Source organism: Dermochelys coriacea, chromosome 1 (assembly GCF_009764565.3).
Source record: "Dermochelys coriacea isolate rDerCor1 chromosome 1, rDerCor1.pri.v4, whole genome shotgun sequence".
NCBI lineage: Eukaryota > Metazoa > Chordata > Testudines > Dermochelyidae > Dermochelys > Dermochelys coriacea.
Genome location: NC_050068.2, coordinates 62,419,548 through 62,438,236, shown reverse-complemented (window position 1 = coordinate 62,438,236; position 18,689 = coordinate 62,419,548). Strand labels below are relative to the sequence as shown.

The 18,689-nt window shown below is 44.9% G+C and overlaps 1 protein-coding gene across 1 annotated transcript in view; it reads left to right on the top strand.

The window, feature by feature from the left end:
- The first annotated feature begins 11,732 nt into the window (after positions 1 to 11,732).
- The window catches only part of DGKH (diacylglycerol kinase eta), a 263,958-nt gene continuing 257,001 nt past the window's right edge, over positions 11,733 to 18,689 (top strand). The window contains 2 exon segments of the mRNA XM_038385138.2: positions 11,733 to 12,651; positions 13,211 to 13,356. Coding sequence (XP_038241066.2) covers positions 13,300 to 13,356 — 57 coding nt within the window. The 5' untranslated portion in view covers positions 11,733 to 12,651; positions 13,211 to 13,299.

Sequence of the window (18,689 nt, the reverse complement as noted above, 5' to 3'; positions counted from 1 at the left end):
AATGTGGGGACAGTAATGATTATAAGTCCCCCCCCATGGTGCTGGCTTTCCCAAAGTGCCACGTGTCCAGTGTACAGTACGGTCCTGGAACACTGATTTCCCCTGCCCCTGCCATTACTCACCATTTTGGGGGTCTTGTGGCTCATTTGTGCTTGCCTGGGGTCAGTCAGTTAGTAATAGGTATGTGAATAGTGGCTATGTTTTAAATCACTGAATCAGTGGTCTGTGTGTTGCAAACAATACTGCTTAGGTAAAAAGTTGCATTTTGGGCTTCACAGATATGAGCTTAGGAGCCCAGCCTCCCTTTTTGTTATCGCCAGCTGAACAGCTGCACAGAATTAGAAAGCGGCCACAAAGAACTAAAGAGGATTTTCTGTGTTTTGTCACTCTGTGGCTGAAAAACAAGAATTGAAGGAGTGGCGGGACAGCGAGAAGAGGGACCGAAAGGAGAACGCGGTGCGCCAGAATGAGGCCATGGAGTGGCTTTCAAACGTTATTCCAGGCGCTACTAGCACTGCAAACCAAGCAGCTCCGCACCCATCCTCCTTCTCCTGCAGCCACTGTTGCAAAACTCTTTCCCATGCACCCCCCAGACCTCTCCAACACACTCTTATCAATCTTCTGGCTCCAGTCTGTACCTGCTGCATTCCACTCCTCCCCCATCACAGTCCAGCCCTGCGGACTCCCAGTACCCACTGCACTCAATGCCCGTCCCTCTGCAGTTTAGCCCAGCAGAAGTACATTACGTGCTGCACTGTATTCCAAAGGAGAAGGTTGGATATGATACCTGTTCATACACAAATCTTTAACCATTCCAGGACCCCACCTCCGCTTGGGACCCTCCCTTCCCCCATCCCCCTCAGTGCTGATGTGTTTTTTTGTTTGTCTCTCTCCTCCAAATGTTGTTTTTTAATAAAAGAATTGTTTTGGTTTTATTCCATTACTTGAAAACAAACAGAGCCCTGCAAAACAACAGGCAATTTTCTTAAACCTTCATAGTGTATCATCTGCACCAATCACAATCACCTCCTAGCTTTACAAGCACTGCACTCCCAAGCATAGCAATAAATATTAGTGGCTTTCAGCTTCAAATCGATGCCTCAAGGCATCCCTGATCCTTATGGCCCCACGCTGTGCCCCTCTAACAGCCCTGATCTCTGGCTGTTCAAATTCAGCATCCAGGCACTAAGCCTCAGCAGCCCAGCCTTGAATGAACCTTTCACCCTTCCCTTCACAAATATTATGGAGTGTACAGCATGCGGCTATAAGCATAGGAATATCATCATTGGCCAGGTCCAGCTTCCCATAGAGGCAGCACCAGTGGGCCTTTAAACAGCCAAAAGAACACTCAATAGTCATTCTGCACTTGTTCAGCCTGTTGTTGAACTGCTTCTTGCTGCTGTCAAGGTGCCCTGTGTATGGCTTCATAAGCCATGGCATTAAGAGATAGGCAGGGTCTCCCAGGATCACAATGGGCATTTCGATTTTCCCTATGGTGATCTTCTGGTCCAGGAAGAAAGTCCCTGCTTGCAGCTTCCTGAACAGGCCAGTATTCCGAAAGATGCATGCGTCATGCACGTTTTCAGACTAGCCTGTGTTAATGTCCGTGAAATGCCCATGGTGATCCACAAGCACCTCAAGAACCATTGAGAAATACCCCTTGTGATTAATGTACTTGGTGACTAGGTGGTCTGGTGCCAGAATTGGAATATGCATGCCATCTATCACCCCTCCGCAGTTTGGGAAGCCCATTTGTGCAAGGCCATCCACAATGTCACGCACGTTGGCCAGAGTCATGGTCTTTCAGAGCAGGATACGATTAATGACCCTGCACACATCCATCAACACAAGTCCAACAGTTGACTTTCCCACTCCAAACTGGTTAGTGACTGATCGGTAGCAATCTGGAGTAGCCAGCTTCCACAATGGAATTGCCACACGCTTCTGCAATGGCAGGACAGCTCTCATTCTCGTGTCCTTGCGCTGCAGTGCTGGGGCTGCAGAACTGATCACACAGTCCCATGAACTTTTCTTCATCCAAAAGTTCTGCAGCCACTGTTCGCCATCCCAGACGTGTATGACAGTGTGATCCCACCACTCAGTGCTTCTTTCCTGAGCCCAAAAGTGGTGTTCCACTGTGGTCAGCACCTCCATGAATGCCACAAGAAATAACTTTGCGTGGTGAGATCAATGTTGAACTGCTCTTGCCCTTTTGGTTTAAGGAATAACTCCACTGCCACGTGTGACGTATTAGTAAGAGCGAGCAGCATATTGGTCAACAATGCAGGATCCATCACGGAGCATTGGGACGGGACCCAGGATGTCCCGTGACCCCCTCTGCCTTCCCACAACTCTTAGTGGCAGAAGAGGAAGAGATGCTCTGTGCAATAGGTGCCTAGGGTGCACTGATCCAAATACCACTGCAAGTGCTGCAAGTGTGAACACACTATTGCACAGGCAGCTGACAGTGTGAGCAGTTTTCCTTCAGTGCTTTCTGAGCAGCGCTGTAACTCCCAGCACTGTAACTCTGCCAGTGTAGACATATCCAAATGTCCCTTACTGCAGATTAAGACAATTACATCTTGTTCTATTTTTAGTGGCTATGGAGAACAATTGATCACCATCCTATTTATAGAGGCCTTCACATATTTGAAATAGCCCTTCACACATTTGAAGACTGCTCTTAGGTCCTCCCTCAGTCTTCTTTTTTCAAGACTAAACATGCCCAGTTTGTTTAACCTTTCCTCTTAGGTCAGGTTTTCTAAACCTTGTATCATTTTTGTTGCTTCTCTCTGGATTCTCTCCAGTTTGTCCACCTCATTCCTAAAGTAGGATACTCAAAGCTGGACACAGTACTCCAGCTGAGGCCTCACCAGTGCCAAGCAGGGTGGAACAATTACCTCAAGTGTATTACATATGACACTTCTGTTCATACAACCTAGGATATTATCCTTTTTTGCAATTGCATCACATTGTTGACTCATATTAAATTTGTGATCCAATAGACCCCCCTAGCCAGTTATTCTCCATTTTGTATTTGTTCCTTTGATTTTTCTCGTGAGTAGAGAACAAGAGGATGACAAGAAAATGGTGGCTAGACTGTGTATGGGAGGATGGAGATGATATGGAGTGAGCATTGGACCAGCAAGCCTCAAAAAGACTGACCAAGTGACCCAACCCCTAGGAAAAGGGATTTTTTTCTTCATAAAATGTGTGCCAGGAATTAGGGCCTGCAGCAGAGCAGTCTCTGGACAACCTAACAAACACAGTTGGCCTGTAGCTGCCTGATTGGCTACACTGCCTGATTAGTTGGAAGTGTCAGAAGACCAGCTATTAAGCCCAGCAGCAGCAGTAGTTTGGTGACATCTCAAAGCATTCATCCACGGCTGTGATAGCTCCTTCACCTGCTTGTTCCCAGCCCTGTTCCTGCTTTGTTCCAGCCTTGCTCCTGCCTTGCCTTACTTCAGGTAACACAGTTCTGACACTCGGCTCCAATTCCTGAATTCTGACTTTGGTTCTGACTCTTGGCTCTAGCATCTGGCCACTGACTCCAGTTCTGACCCTGAGCTCTGATTCCTATTCTGACCAAAAGGCCTGACTTCTTCTCCAACAAGGTTTGAGCAGCCCCAACACAAACAATAAGGGGACTAGAGATGATATAGCACATATTGATCCTACAAAGGTCAATATCTCTCTGAGAGAGATAGTGGGAGACATAGAGTTGTCGTAGAGCAGTGGGTTGTCCCACTGCAGGTGCAGAATACAGTTCTGCGAGCTCAAGCCACACTGCCTTCAGCTCTGACCCCCACATTCCACAAGTGCAAGTTCCTTCTGCCTGACAAGTTCATTGGTGATCATGACACATGTTGAGGGTTTCTAAATCAGTGTCAATTCCTTTTTCTTCTGTGCCCATGGTCATACTGACCAGTGGGATTGATTATTAGCCTGCTTACTGGAGAGACACTGGCTTGGGAGTCTCTACTCCTGGAAAACTCAAACCTGTTTCTGAGACAATTTGAGGACTTCATTAGAGCTATAGTGGTGATCTTCAGTGACACAAGTAATGAACATACAGCTGAAGCTGCCCTTCAGGTATTGCGACAGGGATGGTGGCCAGTTGCTCAATATGCGGTGTAATTCTGACGCTTGGTAGTAGACACCGAGTGGAATGAAGCTGTCCAGCAGTGTCATTCCTGGCTTGGCCTCAATGACTATATTAAGGATGAATTGGCACTGGTGGATGGAATCCCTTTCCAGCCTGGTCGCCTTAGTTGACATATACATCAAGATCAACGATGGCCTGAGCAAATGCTATCAAATAAAAAGATGGTAATCCCTGCTCCCTCCAGCCCTGCCGATCCTGGGTCCCCCATTACCAGTCCCTCCTCCATTACCCAAAGCCATGCAAGTCAATCAGGTCCAGCCCAGCTCTCTGACATGGAGAAGAATGCTTGTACTGCAGAGAATCAGGACACTTCGCACCAAGCTGCCCCACCAAGTTGTACTCTGGTCAGGAAACACCAAGCTCCACCCCCAATTGGGGGGGGGTCTAGGCTGGGTTGGTGCCCCTCCCCTGACTTAGTGGATTCCATAGATGGGTCATTCCTTTTGTCAGGACTAGTCATCTACCAGACAGCTCCCTTAGAGGTAACTACCCTTTGAGGTAGTGAGAAGTCCTCAACTAGTTTGAACTAATTTGTGAATTGCATTCGTCAATTGTCCTTGGCATTCCCTGGCTTGTCACCCATGATCCGCACATCCACTGGCGGTCCCACAGTACGCTTTGACTCCCGTTCTCACAGACAATCCTGTTCCCCAAGAGCCAACCCAGGACAAGCAACCCTTTGTGGCTTACTCTAAAGAATTCAGAGGCATAAAGAGAGGATTCAAAGGTGATCGTGGCAATCCCCAGGACCTCACCATTCCTGTTAAATATCAACACTATGTAGATGTGTTTGACAAAAAGAAAGTCAACACCCTACCACCTCACTGCAGCTGACTGCCCCATCAACCTCCAGCCGGTGACAGAGAGTCCCAGTTACTCTCTCTCCAAACCCAAACTGCAGGAACTCCAGAGTTATCTTGAGGAAAACCTGCAGAAAGGGTTCATTTGCCCCTCCTCATCTGTAGTAAGGGCCCCAATCTGCTTTATGGTAAAGAAAGATGGCTCCTTCTTTCATTGTCTGGTCTACCCAGCTCAGAACAAGATCACAATCTGAAACTGGTGTGATGTTATTGACATGAACTGTGACCTGTATATATCATTGTTGCAACCAAGATCCTATAGTTGCAGCAAATCTTGTACAAAGGAGGTCAAGTAAGGTGTCTATGGAAAGGTTGTAATTTGCTAGTTATGATTATGCTGTCTGCATGTGTGTATCATTTTTGTATTTGAAGGTATGAATATTGGCTATGTACTTGAATCTCAGTGTATTTGATTCTAAGTAGCATCAGTGAAGCATTTTGTCAGCCTCTTAAGAAAGGACTATTCTGAGTAAGTGCCCAATCAAGAAACATTTAACTGACAATGGACTTTGGGAGCCACCAATCCATATCTGAGCTTTCCTGGGAACTTTCGAACTAACATGTAAACAATGGCGTCAGCCTGCAAAAAGCTGAATCATTCATGGACATGTGACTTGCCCAGGTGGCTACAAACTCCATCTTGTTGCTGTGATTTTGCACAGAAGAACAAAGGGGTTTCCACCCACAAGAGAGAGAATATAAAAGGCCCTGGAAGCCTCTCTATTTTGTCTTCAGCTGGCTCAAGAGATGGCCTCTCCAACCCAAACTGATGCCTAAAAGAAACTGGAACAAAGGACTGTAACTAGGGGGGTATGTGAGTGGTTGCTAGACCCAGGCCATAAGCCAAAACTTTGGTCTGAAAAGGATTGGGCCCAGACTAGGAAGGAGTCTAGTCTGGGAAAAAAGCTTATTGGGACATCGAGGGTGAGATTTGCCTGTATTCAGTTTCCTACTGTATTAGGCTTAGACTTGCGTGTTTTGTTTTATTTTGCTTGGTAACTTACTTTGTTCTGTCTGTTATTACTTGGAACCACTTAAATCCTACTTTTTATACTTAATAAAATCACTTGTGCTTATTAATTAACCCAGAGTAAGTAATTAATACCTGGGGGAGCAAACAGCTGTGCATATCTCTCTATCAGTGTTATAGAGGGCGGACAATTTATGAGTTTACCCTGTACAAGCTTTATACAGAGTAAAACGGATTCATTTGTGGTTTAGTCTTCCAAAAAGACTGAATACTGGGTGCTGGGAAAGTCCCTGTTAATTGAGAAGCCCCTGAGCTAAGTGAATCTTAGGTTCTGTGAACTGCAGGGGGGCATGGCCCACCTCTTGGTCTGTGCTGTAGCCAACTGCTGTGTCCAGCTCAGCAAGACAGGAGTGGAGGGAAACCTTCTCTGGCAGGGGGGTTTGTTCTCAGTGGTATCCCACAACATCTAGTGATAGTCTGATGGAGTTTCTGTGACCGGGAACCTGTCACAACTGGTATCCCTACAACTTATTAATGAGCTGTTTGAAAGACTTTGCTCTACCAGGTCTTCACAAAATTGGACTTCTGTGGAGATTATCACCTGGTGAGGATCCAGGAAGTAGACAAATGGAGACTGCCTTCCATATCATGTATGCTCATTTTGAGTATTTGGCCATGCTGTTTGGGATGTGCAATGCCCCGGCAATCTTCCAGCATTTCATAATCTTCACAGCTTTAGGGACATGCTGGTCCAACTTGTCATCATTTACCTGGCTAATACCCTAATTTTCTCCAAAATTAAGACCTCCACAATCATCCTATGCACACTCTACATGGGAGTTATTTAAGTTAAGTTAAGCACCTGTGTGGACACAAGAATAAATGGATATAAACTAGCCATCAACAAATTCAGGCTTGAAATTAGGCAAAGATTTCTAATCATCAGAGGTGTGAGGGTCTGAAACAGTCTTCCAAGAAGAGCAGGGGGACAAAAAACTTAACTGGCTTCAAGACTGAGCTTGATAAGTCTATGGAGAGGATGGTATGATGAGACTGCCTACAGTGGCATGTGGCCCATCGGCAACTGGCAGTAGCAAAAATCCCCAGCTGCTAGAGATGGAACACTAGATGGGGAACACTGAGTTATTACAGAGAATTCTTTCCCAGGTATCTGCCTGGTGGCTCTTGCCCACATGATCACCATATTTGGGGTCAGGAAGGAATTTCCCCCCAATCAGATTGGCAGAGACCTTGGGGGGGTTTCACCTTCCCCTGCAGCATGGGGTATGGGTCACTGGCAGATTTAAACTAGTGTAAATGGTGAATTCTCTGTACCTTGAAGTCTTTAAACCATAATTTGAGGACTTCATTACCTTGGCCAGGGGTTAGTGGTCTATTTCAGGAATGGGTGAGGTTCTGTGGCCTGCAATGTGTAAAAGATCAGACTAGATGATCACAATGGTCCCTTCTGACCTTAAAGTCTATGAGTCTGAGTCTATGAAGCTGAAAAATGTGAGTTTGATAAGGACAGAGTGGAATTCTTGGGATATACCATCTTCCCCGAGGGACTCGCCACGGACCCGCAGAAGGTGGAAGCAATCTCTGACTGGGCTACACCCAAGGATGTACATGGGGTGCAGCAAATCTTGGAGTTTACAAATTTCTGCAGGCAGGCAATTTATTAAAGGATTCTCCAAGCCTGGATGCAAAAGGGGGCCTGGTTCACCTGGGCAATGTCAACTCAGTCATCCTTTGATCAACTGAAGAGGTCATTCACCTTACTCACAGACTTGTCTGTGAGTTCTCTGGTACTGGCTACCATGGATTCAGCCTCCCATCTACACCAGGTGCACTAGGAGCTCAAGAAACACTTGCAGTGTGCCAAAAAGGCCTATAAACACCTGCAGACCAAGATGATCAGGCTGTCCCCAATCTGTCCACGGGGGACAAGGTGTGACTCTCTGTCCAGAACTTTAAATCAAGCCATCCATCTACCAAACTAGACTGCCAATACCTGGGCCCCTTCAAGATTATAAAATGGGTGAATCCACTGGCCTTCAGGTTACAGCTGCCCAATTCCTTGAAGATCCACCCCATCTTTCACATCTCACTTTTAAAGCCCTACATTGAGAACCTATGCCCAAATTCCTCCACCCCACCACCACCCCCCATAACAGTCTGTGGACAGGAAAAGTACTTGGTCCACCAAATCCTTTATTCTCTGTGAGTTAGAGTAAGGCTCTAGTACCTGGTGGAAAGGGAAGGATACAGACTAGACAAGTGGTCTTGGGAACCAGTAGAGAATGCCCCAGACATTGTGGAAAAGTTCCATCAGAAGTACCCTAAGAAATCAGGCCCCGAGACCCCTATAAGGTGCCCTTGAGTGGACAGTACTGTCAGGAAGCAGGGCCTGCAGCAGAGCCAGTCTCGGGCAAGATGACCTGGCCTGTAGTAGGCTGCCTGATTGGCTACACTGCCTGATTGGTTGGCAAGGTCAGCAGACCAGCTTTTAAGCCCAGCAGCAGCAATTTAGTGGCTGACCAAAGCATTTGCTCACGGCTGCAATAGCTCTTGTGCCTACTGTTCCCAGCCCAGCCCTGTTCTTGCCTTGCATTGCTCTATGTAATCTGGTTCTGACCCTCGGCTCCAATTCCTGACCTCTGACTTTAGCTCTGACTCTTGGCTCTGTGATATCCGGCCCCTGACTCCGGCTTGGGCCACTGAGCCTGACTCCTGCTCCAAACACTAGGTGTGACTGTCCATATCCACTCAGTGACAGTGCTGTATTTTGCATGTGTTTATGGAATTTCATTTTGTTGATTTCAGAACAGTTCCCCAATTTATCAAGGTCACTTTGAATTCTAATTCTGCTCTCCAAAGTGCTTGCAACTCCTACTAGCTTGGTGTCATCTGCAAATTTTACAAATATACTCTCCACTCCACTATCTTAGTCATTAATGAAGTCAGCAGAGTTTGAACCTGGTACCTTCAGTGGTAAAAGTATGAGTCTCTACCACTTGAGCTAAAAGAACAATTTCCTCAGCTGTTAGTTGTAGTAGAGTTTTATGCTACTCTGTCAATCTGTCACTAGAGAGCAACAAAGTCAAACACTGTGCTAGCATGAGTTACATCAACAAAGAGTTTTTGCCCAAATTTTCCCACTCTTTCTACTATTGGTTGTAGCAACAGTGAGTGCTTGGGTAAACAAGACTCCAGAGGGACCACTACATCAGTCAGCTCTGCTCAAAACAGGTCTACAAACACGGTGCTTAAAATGCCAGTGGCAGCTGGCAGTTTTTCTGCACTAGCACACCTACTGTTGCTACACCACTGACACCAACTAGTAGTGACATTTTTGTCATAAAAGCCTAGTATAGACAGGGCCAAAGAAGACCAGATGACAAAGAGTGCAAACAACAGTCATGTCGGAACCTACTGTAGATCACCAGTAAAAGAAGTGAGCCGAATAACATCAGCGTAAAGATACCCTTCATACGATCACATCTCCAAGCAGCACCTTATCTACATGAGCAATAGGAGTGACAAGAGAGAAGCTCGTTGGCCCTCACCCACAAAACTCTTAGGCAATGATGAGCAATCACCCATCATTACCTTTTGAGATCTCCCCTCCAATAACAAGGTGAACCACTGAAGAGCAGGTTGTCTACTTCCACCAGGGGTACAGTCTTACCACCACCACCTATCTATCAACAGATTGCTGATAGATCTAATACTATCAAGAAGAATAGCTCCCTTCTAGATCCATTTCTAAAAGACCATCCATTACTACAGAGCAGATCTGTCTCTATGCCATGAAACAGACTGAAACCATAATAAAAGATGGTAAAATAGGTTGAATCCTACACCTGCAAGACCTGATCTATCACCATTTTAGGATTTTATACTGCCACCCATCTGAGTATGGTAACTGAGTACCTTCCACCTAAAATAGATTGGCAATAGCAGAGTTCATGGTGGACTTCATGGGGTCTCTGGGGTTGTCTACATACAGTTTTTGCATTGATTTAACAAATCATTAGAAAAACCAATTTCATTAAATTGGTGCAACCTCCTAGAGTGGATGCAGTTATAACAGTTACCAAAACAAGCTATATTCCTATAAAAGCCATTGTGCAAACAGACCTGGTCCACATTATGAGACTGCATCATTTTAACTAAAATCCAAAATGCACGTGTAGATAGTCCTCTCAGTCTTCTTCCTTTTCTGGTTATAGAAGGCTCTACTTGGGGTAGGGTCTCTGTATACTCTCAATACATTTTACAAAATGGGAAAACTAGAGATCAGATAGTTGTTTCCCAAAATGTTAGTGCCAAAGGAAAGTTTTTAAAGATTAAGATAGTCGTTTTTACGAAAACTATCTTTCAGAGTATCATCATAAAGACAAATTCCCTTCCTGTTTCTTTTGAACTGCAACTATTGTTTAGAAATAGTAAATCCTCTTCTGATTATTGGTGTTTTTTGAATAGGTGATATTGACATTATTTTTAAAAGTCCAATTTGATTGCTTCAGATTCAAAAGGGCCTGTTCTGGCATGCTGGAATGAAAAGGAATACAGAAGGGATAGGTTAGTCAGTGGTTCCCAAAATAGGGTTCGTGAACACCTGGGGATTTGCAAAATGTTAGAGGGTTCTGGGGGAAAAAATTCCCTAATGGCAGACAGAGCTGTCCCTCGGGACCCCAGGCAGCATGGGGCCAGCAGCCCATGGACTTCCAAGAGCTAAGCAGATCAAAGCAAGCATATCTATCCCACTGAGGAAATTTAAACGTCAAGACTCCTTATAAGAAATGGAAAGGGGGGATAGTTTTTGCTGTTTTGAAAATTAAATAGGCAGCTAGTATTGTTTTTAAAATTATTATGAAGAACAAGTTTAAGCTTTGTTGTAACCTATGTTGTTTTCCAGGACTGCTCAAGACCTGAATGCTTGTGTAGGAGGAACTCTTCGAGTTGACGTCTTAAATATCTTCTTGCTGTTTCACATCTGATACTCCTTGATGAAACGTAGGAGCCTTGTCTTGTAATAGGCTTATTCAAAGTAATACAAGCTGTGAAAGTGAGATCTTGGAAGAGCGTTGCCGTTTTCATAATGTAATAAAAATACTGTAATGATAAATAATTAATAATAGTGTGTAATAAGCATGTCATAAAAAACTAATTTTAGAAGTCCAAGATCATCCCTTTTATAATTTATACTCAGGTAAAGGAGAAAATCCCTGGAAATATTCATTTTTAGGAGGGGGTTCTCGAGGCTTGACAGTTTATTGAAAGGGGTTCACAGGTTGTTAAAGTTTGGGAACCACTGGGTTAGTGCAAGATGGTGTAAGTATTGTTTTTAGCTGTCGTCAACAATTCTTCGAGTTTCATTTGTTTAATCTGTCTTTCTGTACATGCAGCCTTTCAAATGTGCCAAGCTTTCCCATCTGTCTTGTAGAATTGGCAAATAGTGTCTCCAACAACTGGCAGAGGCAAAAGAGTACACGTGTTGCGGCTCATAAAGAGGCACAACAACATCCACTTGAAGCAGTTTTAATACATTGGCTGTGGTTCAAGGGTGTTCCGGTAACTAGTAAACTGAGAAGTCTAAAGTATACACAGCGTGTGTTAATAAAAAGCTTGATGGCATGGAGAGCAGAGAAAATCCTGCCAGTCGCCACAAGGAAGGTTGGCCCTAGGAAATGAAAAGCACACAGTGGCGTACCCCTGCCCACCCACCCTCCACGGGACTCTCTTGAAATCAACCCCGGCGCACTTCGTCCTGCAGGAGACCGGTGGAGATAGTCAGCGGGTGCCGAGAGGCCCTAAAGATGGACCGCTGGCCGTGCACCCAGACCATCGGAGACGGTTAGAGGTTAGAGACCCAAAGACAAAGTCTCCCCCCGCGGATCTTGACTCCATCCACCACCTGGAGTTCTTCACTGTGAAGCGAGAAATCCAGAGGTTCCCGATTTAGCAAAGACCCTGCGGTAAAGAACTTGAGACAGGAGCTGCGTGATGGGAGCATTTGGAAGCTCTTGTCATGCTCTTTCCTCCACAGTTACCTTTCTCGACAGCTAGCAACGCATCTGACTTGCTCGTGTTAAAGCAGGCCTGGCCGCCTCGGTGTGACCAGACGGATCCTTTTGCGGTTCTGACTCCGCTCCGGAAACATGCTCCATCGTTAGGTCAATCAGACAGCGCTCTGGCGGGGGAGAAGGAGACCAACACTCTTCGGGGACTAAGAATTACAAGTCCAACACGATGCCGGAGCGCTCTAGTGTGTCTACACGGAGTGGGCGATCCTTTCAGCACCCTCGAGAAAGAAATAAGCGGGCAGAAGCAGGCGGCTGGACCGTACCCACACTGGAGACTGGATACAGCCCCAATACGATTTTTTTGAAACCGGTTTACGTCAAATGCGATTGCGTGTGCTCCCCGCTGCCTGTTAATCATTTAGGGCCCTGCTGCGCGTGTGGCAGCCAGCGGGAGCGCGGGGCGGGAGGCAGCAGATTAACCGGACCGTGTTCCGGGGGGGCTGAGCTGGATAATTGACACCTGCTGGGCGCAAAAGAGGAGGGCGGGGCGATACAGCCCCGAGCGCCCGGCGGCCTCGCAAGCGCCGGGGCAGGGTCGGAAGCCCGGCTCCCGCCGCTGCTGAAGTCAGTCGCCGGTCCCCTCGTGACTTCAAGGGGAGCCGCGGGTTAGGGAGATGCGGAGAGGGGCCAGAGAGCAGGGGGTTAGGCGCCACGCTGGAAAGCCGGCGATGTATGTAGGTCGCCCCTCCAGCAGACCCGAGGCGCAGTTGTCATTGTAACCGGTTACCGGGAGTCGCTGACCCCACTCCCTGGGCTGCCAGCATCTTTCCCCGGGGGAGTGGCGGGGGGCTCGGTGCTGCTGCTGCTCCTGCTCCAGAGCCCTAGGGGGAGCCGGGGAAGCCGCTCGCCGCAGCTCCCTGAGGCGGCAGGGACGGCGAACGCTGCCGCTCTTGGTCCAACCCCATATAGGGGATGACAGGCGGGTCATGTGGGCGGCGAGGCAGCTGCAGCGCCGGGTCCCTGGAGAGAGGGATCTGCGCGCCGAGTCCGGGGGAGAGGGGGAGAGAAACAGGTCGGGGGCGGAGGAGGCTGAGTGAAAAGAGACGGGTGAGGGAGGAGGGCGGGAGCGCGGTGCACGGGGGAAGAGAGAAGAGCAAAACGGGTGAATTGCCACGAGCAGCAGCAGCAGCAGCAGCAGCAGCCGGCGGTGCCCTGTCTCCCCCGCTCTCCCCAGCCCGGAGGGGGGGAGCCCTGCTGTGAGGGGGGGGGGTGATGGAGCAGCATGGGCACCCTTCCTATAGCACCCGCAGCCCTGTCTGGGAGGAACTGGTAGGTACAATGCACGCTCGGCACTGCGCAGGCATTTCCTACTCGCCTGCCGGCCGGCCGGCCGCTATTGTTTAGCCAAGGGGTTGTGTTGTCCTCGTTCCTCCTTATCGGTTTCCCCTTCACTTCTTCCCACTCACCAGAGCTCCTCTGCGGTCTCTCTCTCTCCCCGCTATTATTAGCGTCCCTAAATGTCTGTCTGGTTTGTTCCTGCTCTTCTCTTCCGTGGGAAGTGGAGTTATTTTGCTGTTCTAGTTTCATTGGTTTGGTGCAATTCCTGGGCTCAGCGCGGAAGGCTAGTGCACAACTTTGCTGGCGGGGGAGGGGGAAGGAAATAAGACGATCCCCTTAGTATTAAACAGTTCGGGTTTGTTTGTTTGTTTGTTTTTTCAGGGAAAGACCGGGGGGAGAGAGCCAGGTTTCTGATATGGGGGTTAATGTCCCGAAAACAATCTGAAGCTCTCCACATATTTCAAAGGAAGATCATTCCTCTAATCGAAATAGCCCTGTTTATGCCGTTGGTTTAACTATTCTCTTAGCAAAACATTGGAGGGATGGGGCCTTTCCTTGCTGACGGCAAATTTATTTGGGTAAACATGAAATGAGGATATGACACAAACTTGAAGAAAGCTGCCGAGTGGGGGCATGTCAGTTTGTTTAGGCAAACCCTAGTCTCCCCTTTCAGTCAAAGGAAATCATGCCACCTATGTAACCACTAGACTATATCAATTTTCCCTCTGAAATGTTACCGGATTCCGTTGCTGAGCCTTTCTGTATTGTGCAAATACACACACACACACACAACGTGCAGTGAAGGATAAAAATAGCCAGTGGGTAAGTCACTTGTGGGATTTAACACGATCTCAGGCTGTTGAGGCTGTGTTCTCTCTGACATACTGACCTGATACTGTAATTGAAATGGATGAAATACAAGGCTATGCTATATCTGATTATGAGTTTGTGTCTGAAGGGCTGTGTGATTTCCTTCCAAGCTGAAGTGTCAGTCCAGTGCTCTCCTCTCCCCTGCTTGCTGTCTCCACCGCTCGGGGTTTAGCTTCACCCCGACCTGTATGTGCAAATTTCACTTTGTTTTATTGTCAGTTTTGTACAGATGGTCCAGGATAAGACTCTTTTGGCTGGTTGTTTCTGTATTCGCATTTTCAAATTGTAGTAGTCTTACACTGTATCTCTTTGAAGACACCCATAGTGAATTAAATTCAAATCCTAACAGTTAAGATCAATGTTCCCTCTAATTTTTGACAGGCTGTGCACACAAAAAATTTCTTCTGTGCAAATTTTTGACAGGCTGTGTGCAAAAAAAAATCTTCTGTGCAAATTTTAGTGCACGTGGTGTTTCACTGTGTGCGCGGGGTTTAGGATCTGTGTGCGTGTGCACACATGTACAGCTTAGATGGAACAGTAGTAAGGTTGACAAATCTTAACCTTTGTTCAATTGCTCTATAGTTCTTTGCCCTTAACTCCTGGATATTTTTGGTCTGTATTGTTTGAAAGTTCAGTGTCCCCACTCTTTCCCTACACAGAGTTCCCAAATCCTACTTGAGAAGCAGCTTTGATAGAGAAAACAGCTGCACTCATTTTTCAATAACATGTTGCTGACACCGAAACAATTAAATAAATGTGAAAGGAAGTTTTCCTAAGAGATTAGACACCGTGGGAGGAAAACAGTGAATCTGATTCCCATTTAATAGTTACTTTATTAAATTGTAAGTATTTACATTGAACGCCACTGTCTAAAACTCAGCAGAAACTCGGAACACAAAGCAAATTCAGTCCCACAGGCTGGAAATCCTAGGGTCATTTCTGGCTGAACGATTGAGGCACATTTCCTTCCTTCACACATGCAGTTGCTTTGACTAAACAAGAAACAAATCTGCTCTCAATCACCCCCCTCATGGTGGGCAAGATTTGCCCAGGTACCTCTAGTTAACATTTAATGTCTGCATTATCAGAGCAAAAAAATAAATGCAGTTTTAAAGTTACCTGCTTTAGTGATGCTCTAGGCAAAAGTACAGGTTTCAGAGTAGCAGCCGTGTTAGTCTGTATTCGCAAAAAGAAAAGGAGTACTTGTGGCACCTTAGAGACTAACAAATTTGTTAGTCTCTAAGGTGCCACAAGTACTCCTTTTCTTTTTAGGCAAAATTGTAACCTCTGTTAGAACAAAATGTTTGTTTTTTTTGTGTTAGCCGGTTGCATCTTTATAGTAAGAGCCACATCACAATTATTTCAGTTGACTTTTTATTTAAGAAACAAAATAATTTCATAGAGGAAACTGCAGCAGGGAAAATTAGGAAGTGCACAGACCCTGAAAAACCATAGAGAGGGACAAACATTTTAGGGGCAGCTACTCCACTTATTGCAGTTTCCAGATCAGTGTATATTAATTACCCATTCAAGTTGTCCACAGTTACATGGAATGGCTATTCCTATAATAATTCTCTGTAAACTACCAAAAATGGGTGTGGAATGGAAAACACAAGTTCACCGGCTTCTAAAATCTGGGCTATACTTTAGTAAAATTTCAAACTTCCATGCAATTATTTTCTGAATTTAGGGCACACTTTTACAAGGGGAAAACTCCCACTGACTCCAGCCAGAGCTGGATCAGGCCCTTAGTAATTTCAAATATGTAGAAGTAATACATAAGATTGTGAAGCCCAGTCCTCATACAGAGATTCAATAGTTTTGTTTGTGTTAGGCTTGAAGGATCAGCCAATTTTTGTGAGTATTAAATTAGAAATATATACAATGTGTGGTATACATGGTTGAAAGAAAAGGAGTACTTGTGGCACCTTAGAGATTAACAAATTTATTTGAGCATAAGCTTTCGTGAGCTACAGCTCACCTCATCGGAGTGAAGTACTCCTTTTCTTTTTGCGAATACAGACTAACACGGCTGCTACTCTGAAACCTATACATGGTTGGTAACACTTCTAAGAGTCTAGACTCAGTTATTGTCTCTTAATGCTGGCCACCTATGGTGTGGATTTGCTCTTCTGTATGATCATTCTCGTGGGACATAAGAGCTGCTACTTTTCAAAATAATCCCTTTGTCTTGGCTAATATTGCCTTTTTCATGATATTCTATAGCTCTTCATCTAGAAGTATACTGATAGGATTTTGTAGCCTGTACTTACGGAGCAACCTCAGTCACCACTGAAATACAGCTACCACTGTGACAAAAATTCTGTAGCCATTCTGCTCAACAACAGTATACAGATATATTGTTATATTTTGCTTTGCTTTTTTTATTATTAAGGAAGTCGTGTGAAGACTAACAGGCAGAATAACAGAATTCGGACAGGCAGTGCATAATCACCTGAAATTTATTTGCCCAGCATACCAAGTCCACTTAAACAATTGTACTTAGCACTTGTATACAAACAGTAATCCTAACAATTAGAAATGGTTTAATACTTATTTAATAATGAGATGAACAATGCTTTATTAATTATTTTTAAAAAATATTAAACATTTAATTAATTATTAATCTAATTGCATTATTTGACCAGCTCCTCTCAGAACAGCCTGTGAGGTGCATTAATAAGTATTATCCCCACTTTACATATGGAAAACTGTGCCAGAAAGGTGCGGTGACTTGCCCAAAATCATGAGAATCAACATGAGAGCTGGAACTCTTTGCTCATGTTTCTATGATCAAATCTTTTTTTCTCACAGTAAATAATATCTAATGCTGTTGTTGTAGATGGGTTTCAGTCATGCTGTTCCTATTGACAATATTAAAAGTGGTACAGCTAAAATCTGTTTTTTTTTTGTTTTTTTGTTTTTTTTTTAAAAGATGATTTGTCCAGCACTTTGGGGTTCTTTGGGTATGAAAGGGCAGAACTTCAGCTGGTAAAAACCGTCATAACAGCATTGACTTCAATGGGACTATGCTAGATTTCACCACTTGAGGATCTGCACTGAAATATTCACCTTTTACTTTATTCTTTCCACCAGTCTTCATCTGCTTTAGTTCTGATTAAAATGTTTACAACTATTAAAAATAGTATGAAATATGTTAAACAGAAAAGCAAGAATAAAAACATATCCAAATATTATATAATAGCTGCTATGCAAGTACATATAAATGTCTCACCTATGTGACCATGAACCAAATTTAACTCACAGCAAAGTGCTCCTTTAGTGTTACCATTGTTCTACTGTAGTTAACAGTCAAATTCACTGTTGGCTATAACATGATGTATAAATCTCAACTTGGGAGAGAATTTCTTATACCAAATCTGACTTAAATCAGTGTGATTAAGTTATAAGATAAAGTATAATAACAAAGGTATAATTGTAGTAGTTTAGCAAGATGAGAGCCTGAACCTACTGTCCTCAATGAGGAAAATATCATTGGCAGTTTTGCCTGCTTGAGGACTGTGGCCCTGATTATGTCGATTAGCGCCTCTCAAAAGTAGAACCTGTAGAAACGTTTTATAAATTGACTCTGTACAGGCACAATATGTACTTTTACAATAAGAACTTTTTACATTTATATAAATAAACAGTTCAGGGTGATTTAGCACTTCCACAACTTTCTTCACCTTCAAAGCACTCTACAAACATTAACTAATTGCAGAATATAGAGCATATTATCACACAAACTTCCATTAAAAACTCTCATATTATGAATGATCTGTAATTATGGGCCATATCCAGCCACTCGGACAGATCTAGACTATTGCTACAAAGATAATCAAATATTAGCACAGAACACCCCCCAACAATGTTGCTCTTTTCCCAGCATTCCAATTTTGTAAAGCTGAAATCTGAATTAGGAGATACAAATAATTCTTTTGGGGAGGGTCATGGCCCTGTTCGCAACTGAAGGCCTGTGGCTGCTAGGGAAGAGTCTTGCATTGGTTTTGAAGAGTGAAGGATGGCAGTGGGGACAGTCCTGAGGAGGAATTCCCAGATCCATATTTAAACATAGCTGGCAATTCCTACACAGTACAAGGAGCATCTAGGACTGTTGCTCAAGCTCACAGGTGATGTAGCAGCCACTGGGGAGCTACACTGTATTCCTGCATACTGGCTGTTTTCCTAGCCCTCCTGTACTTCATCCAATTACTTCGGGTTTCATAAATTCATAGCATTTTAAGGCCAGGAGGGACCATTAGATCATCTAATTGGATCTCCTGTATTTCACAGGCCATTAAATTTCATCAGGTTACCGAGCATTGAGCCCAATAACTTGTGCTTGGCTAAAGCATAATTTCCAGAAAGGCATCCAGTCTTGATTTCAAGACGTTGAGATGGAGAATCCACTACTTCCCTTGGTAGCCAGTGGTTAATCACCCTCATTGTTAAAA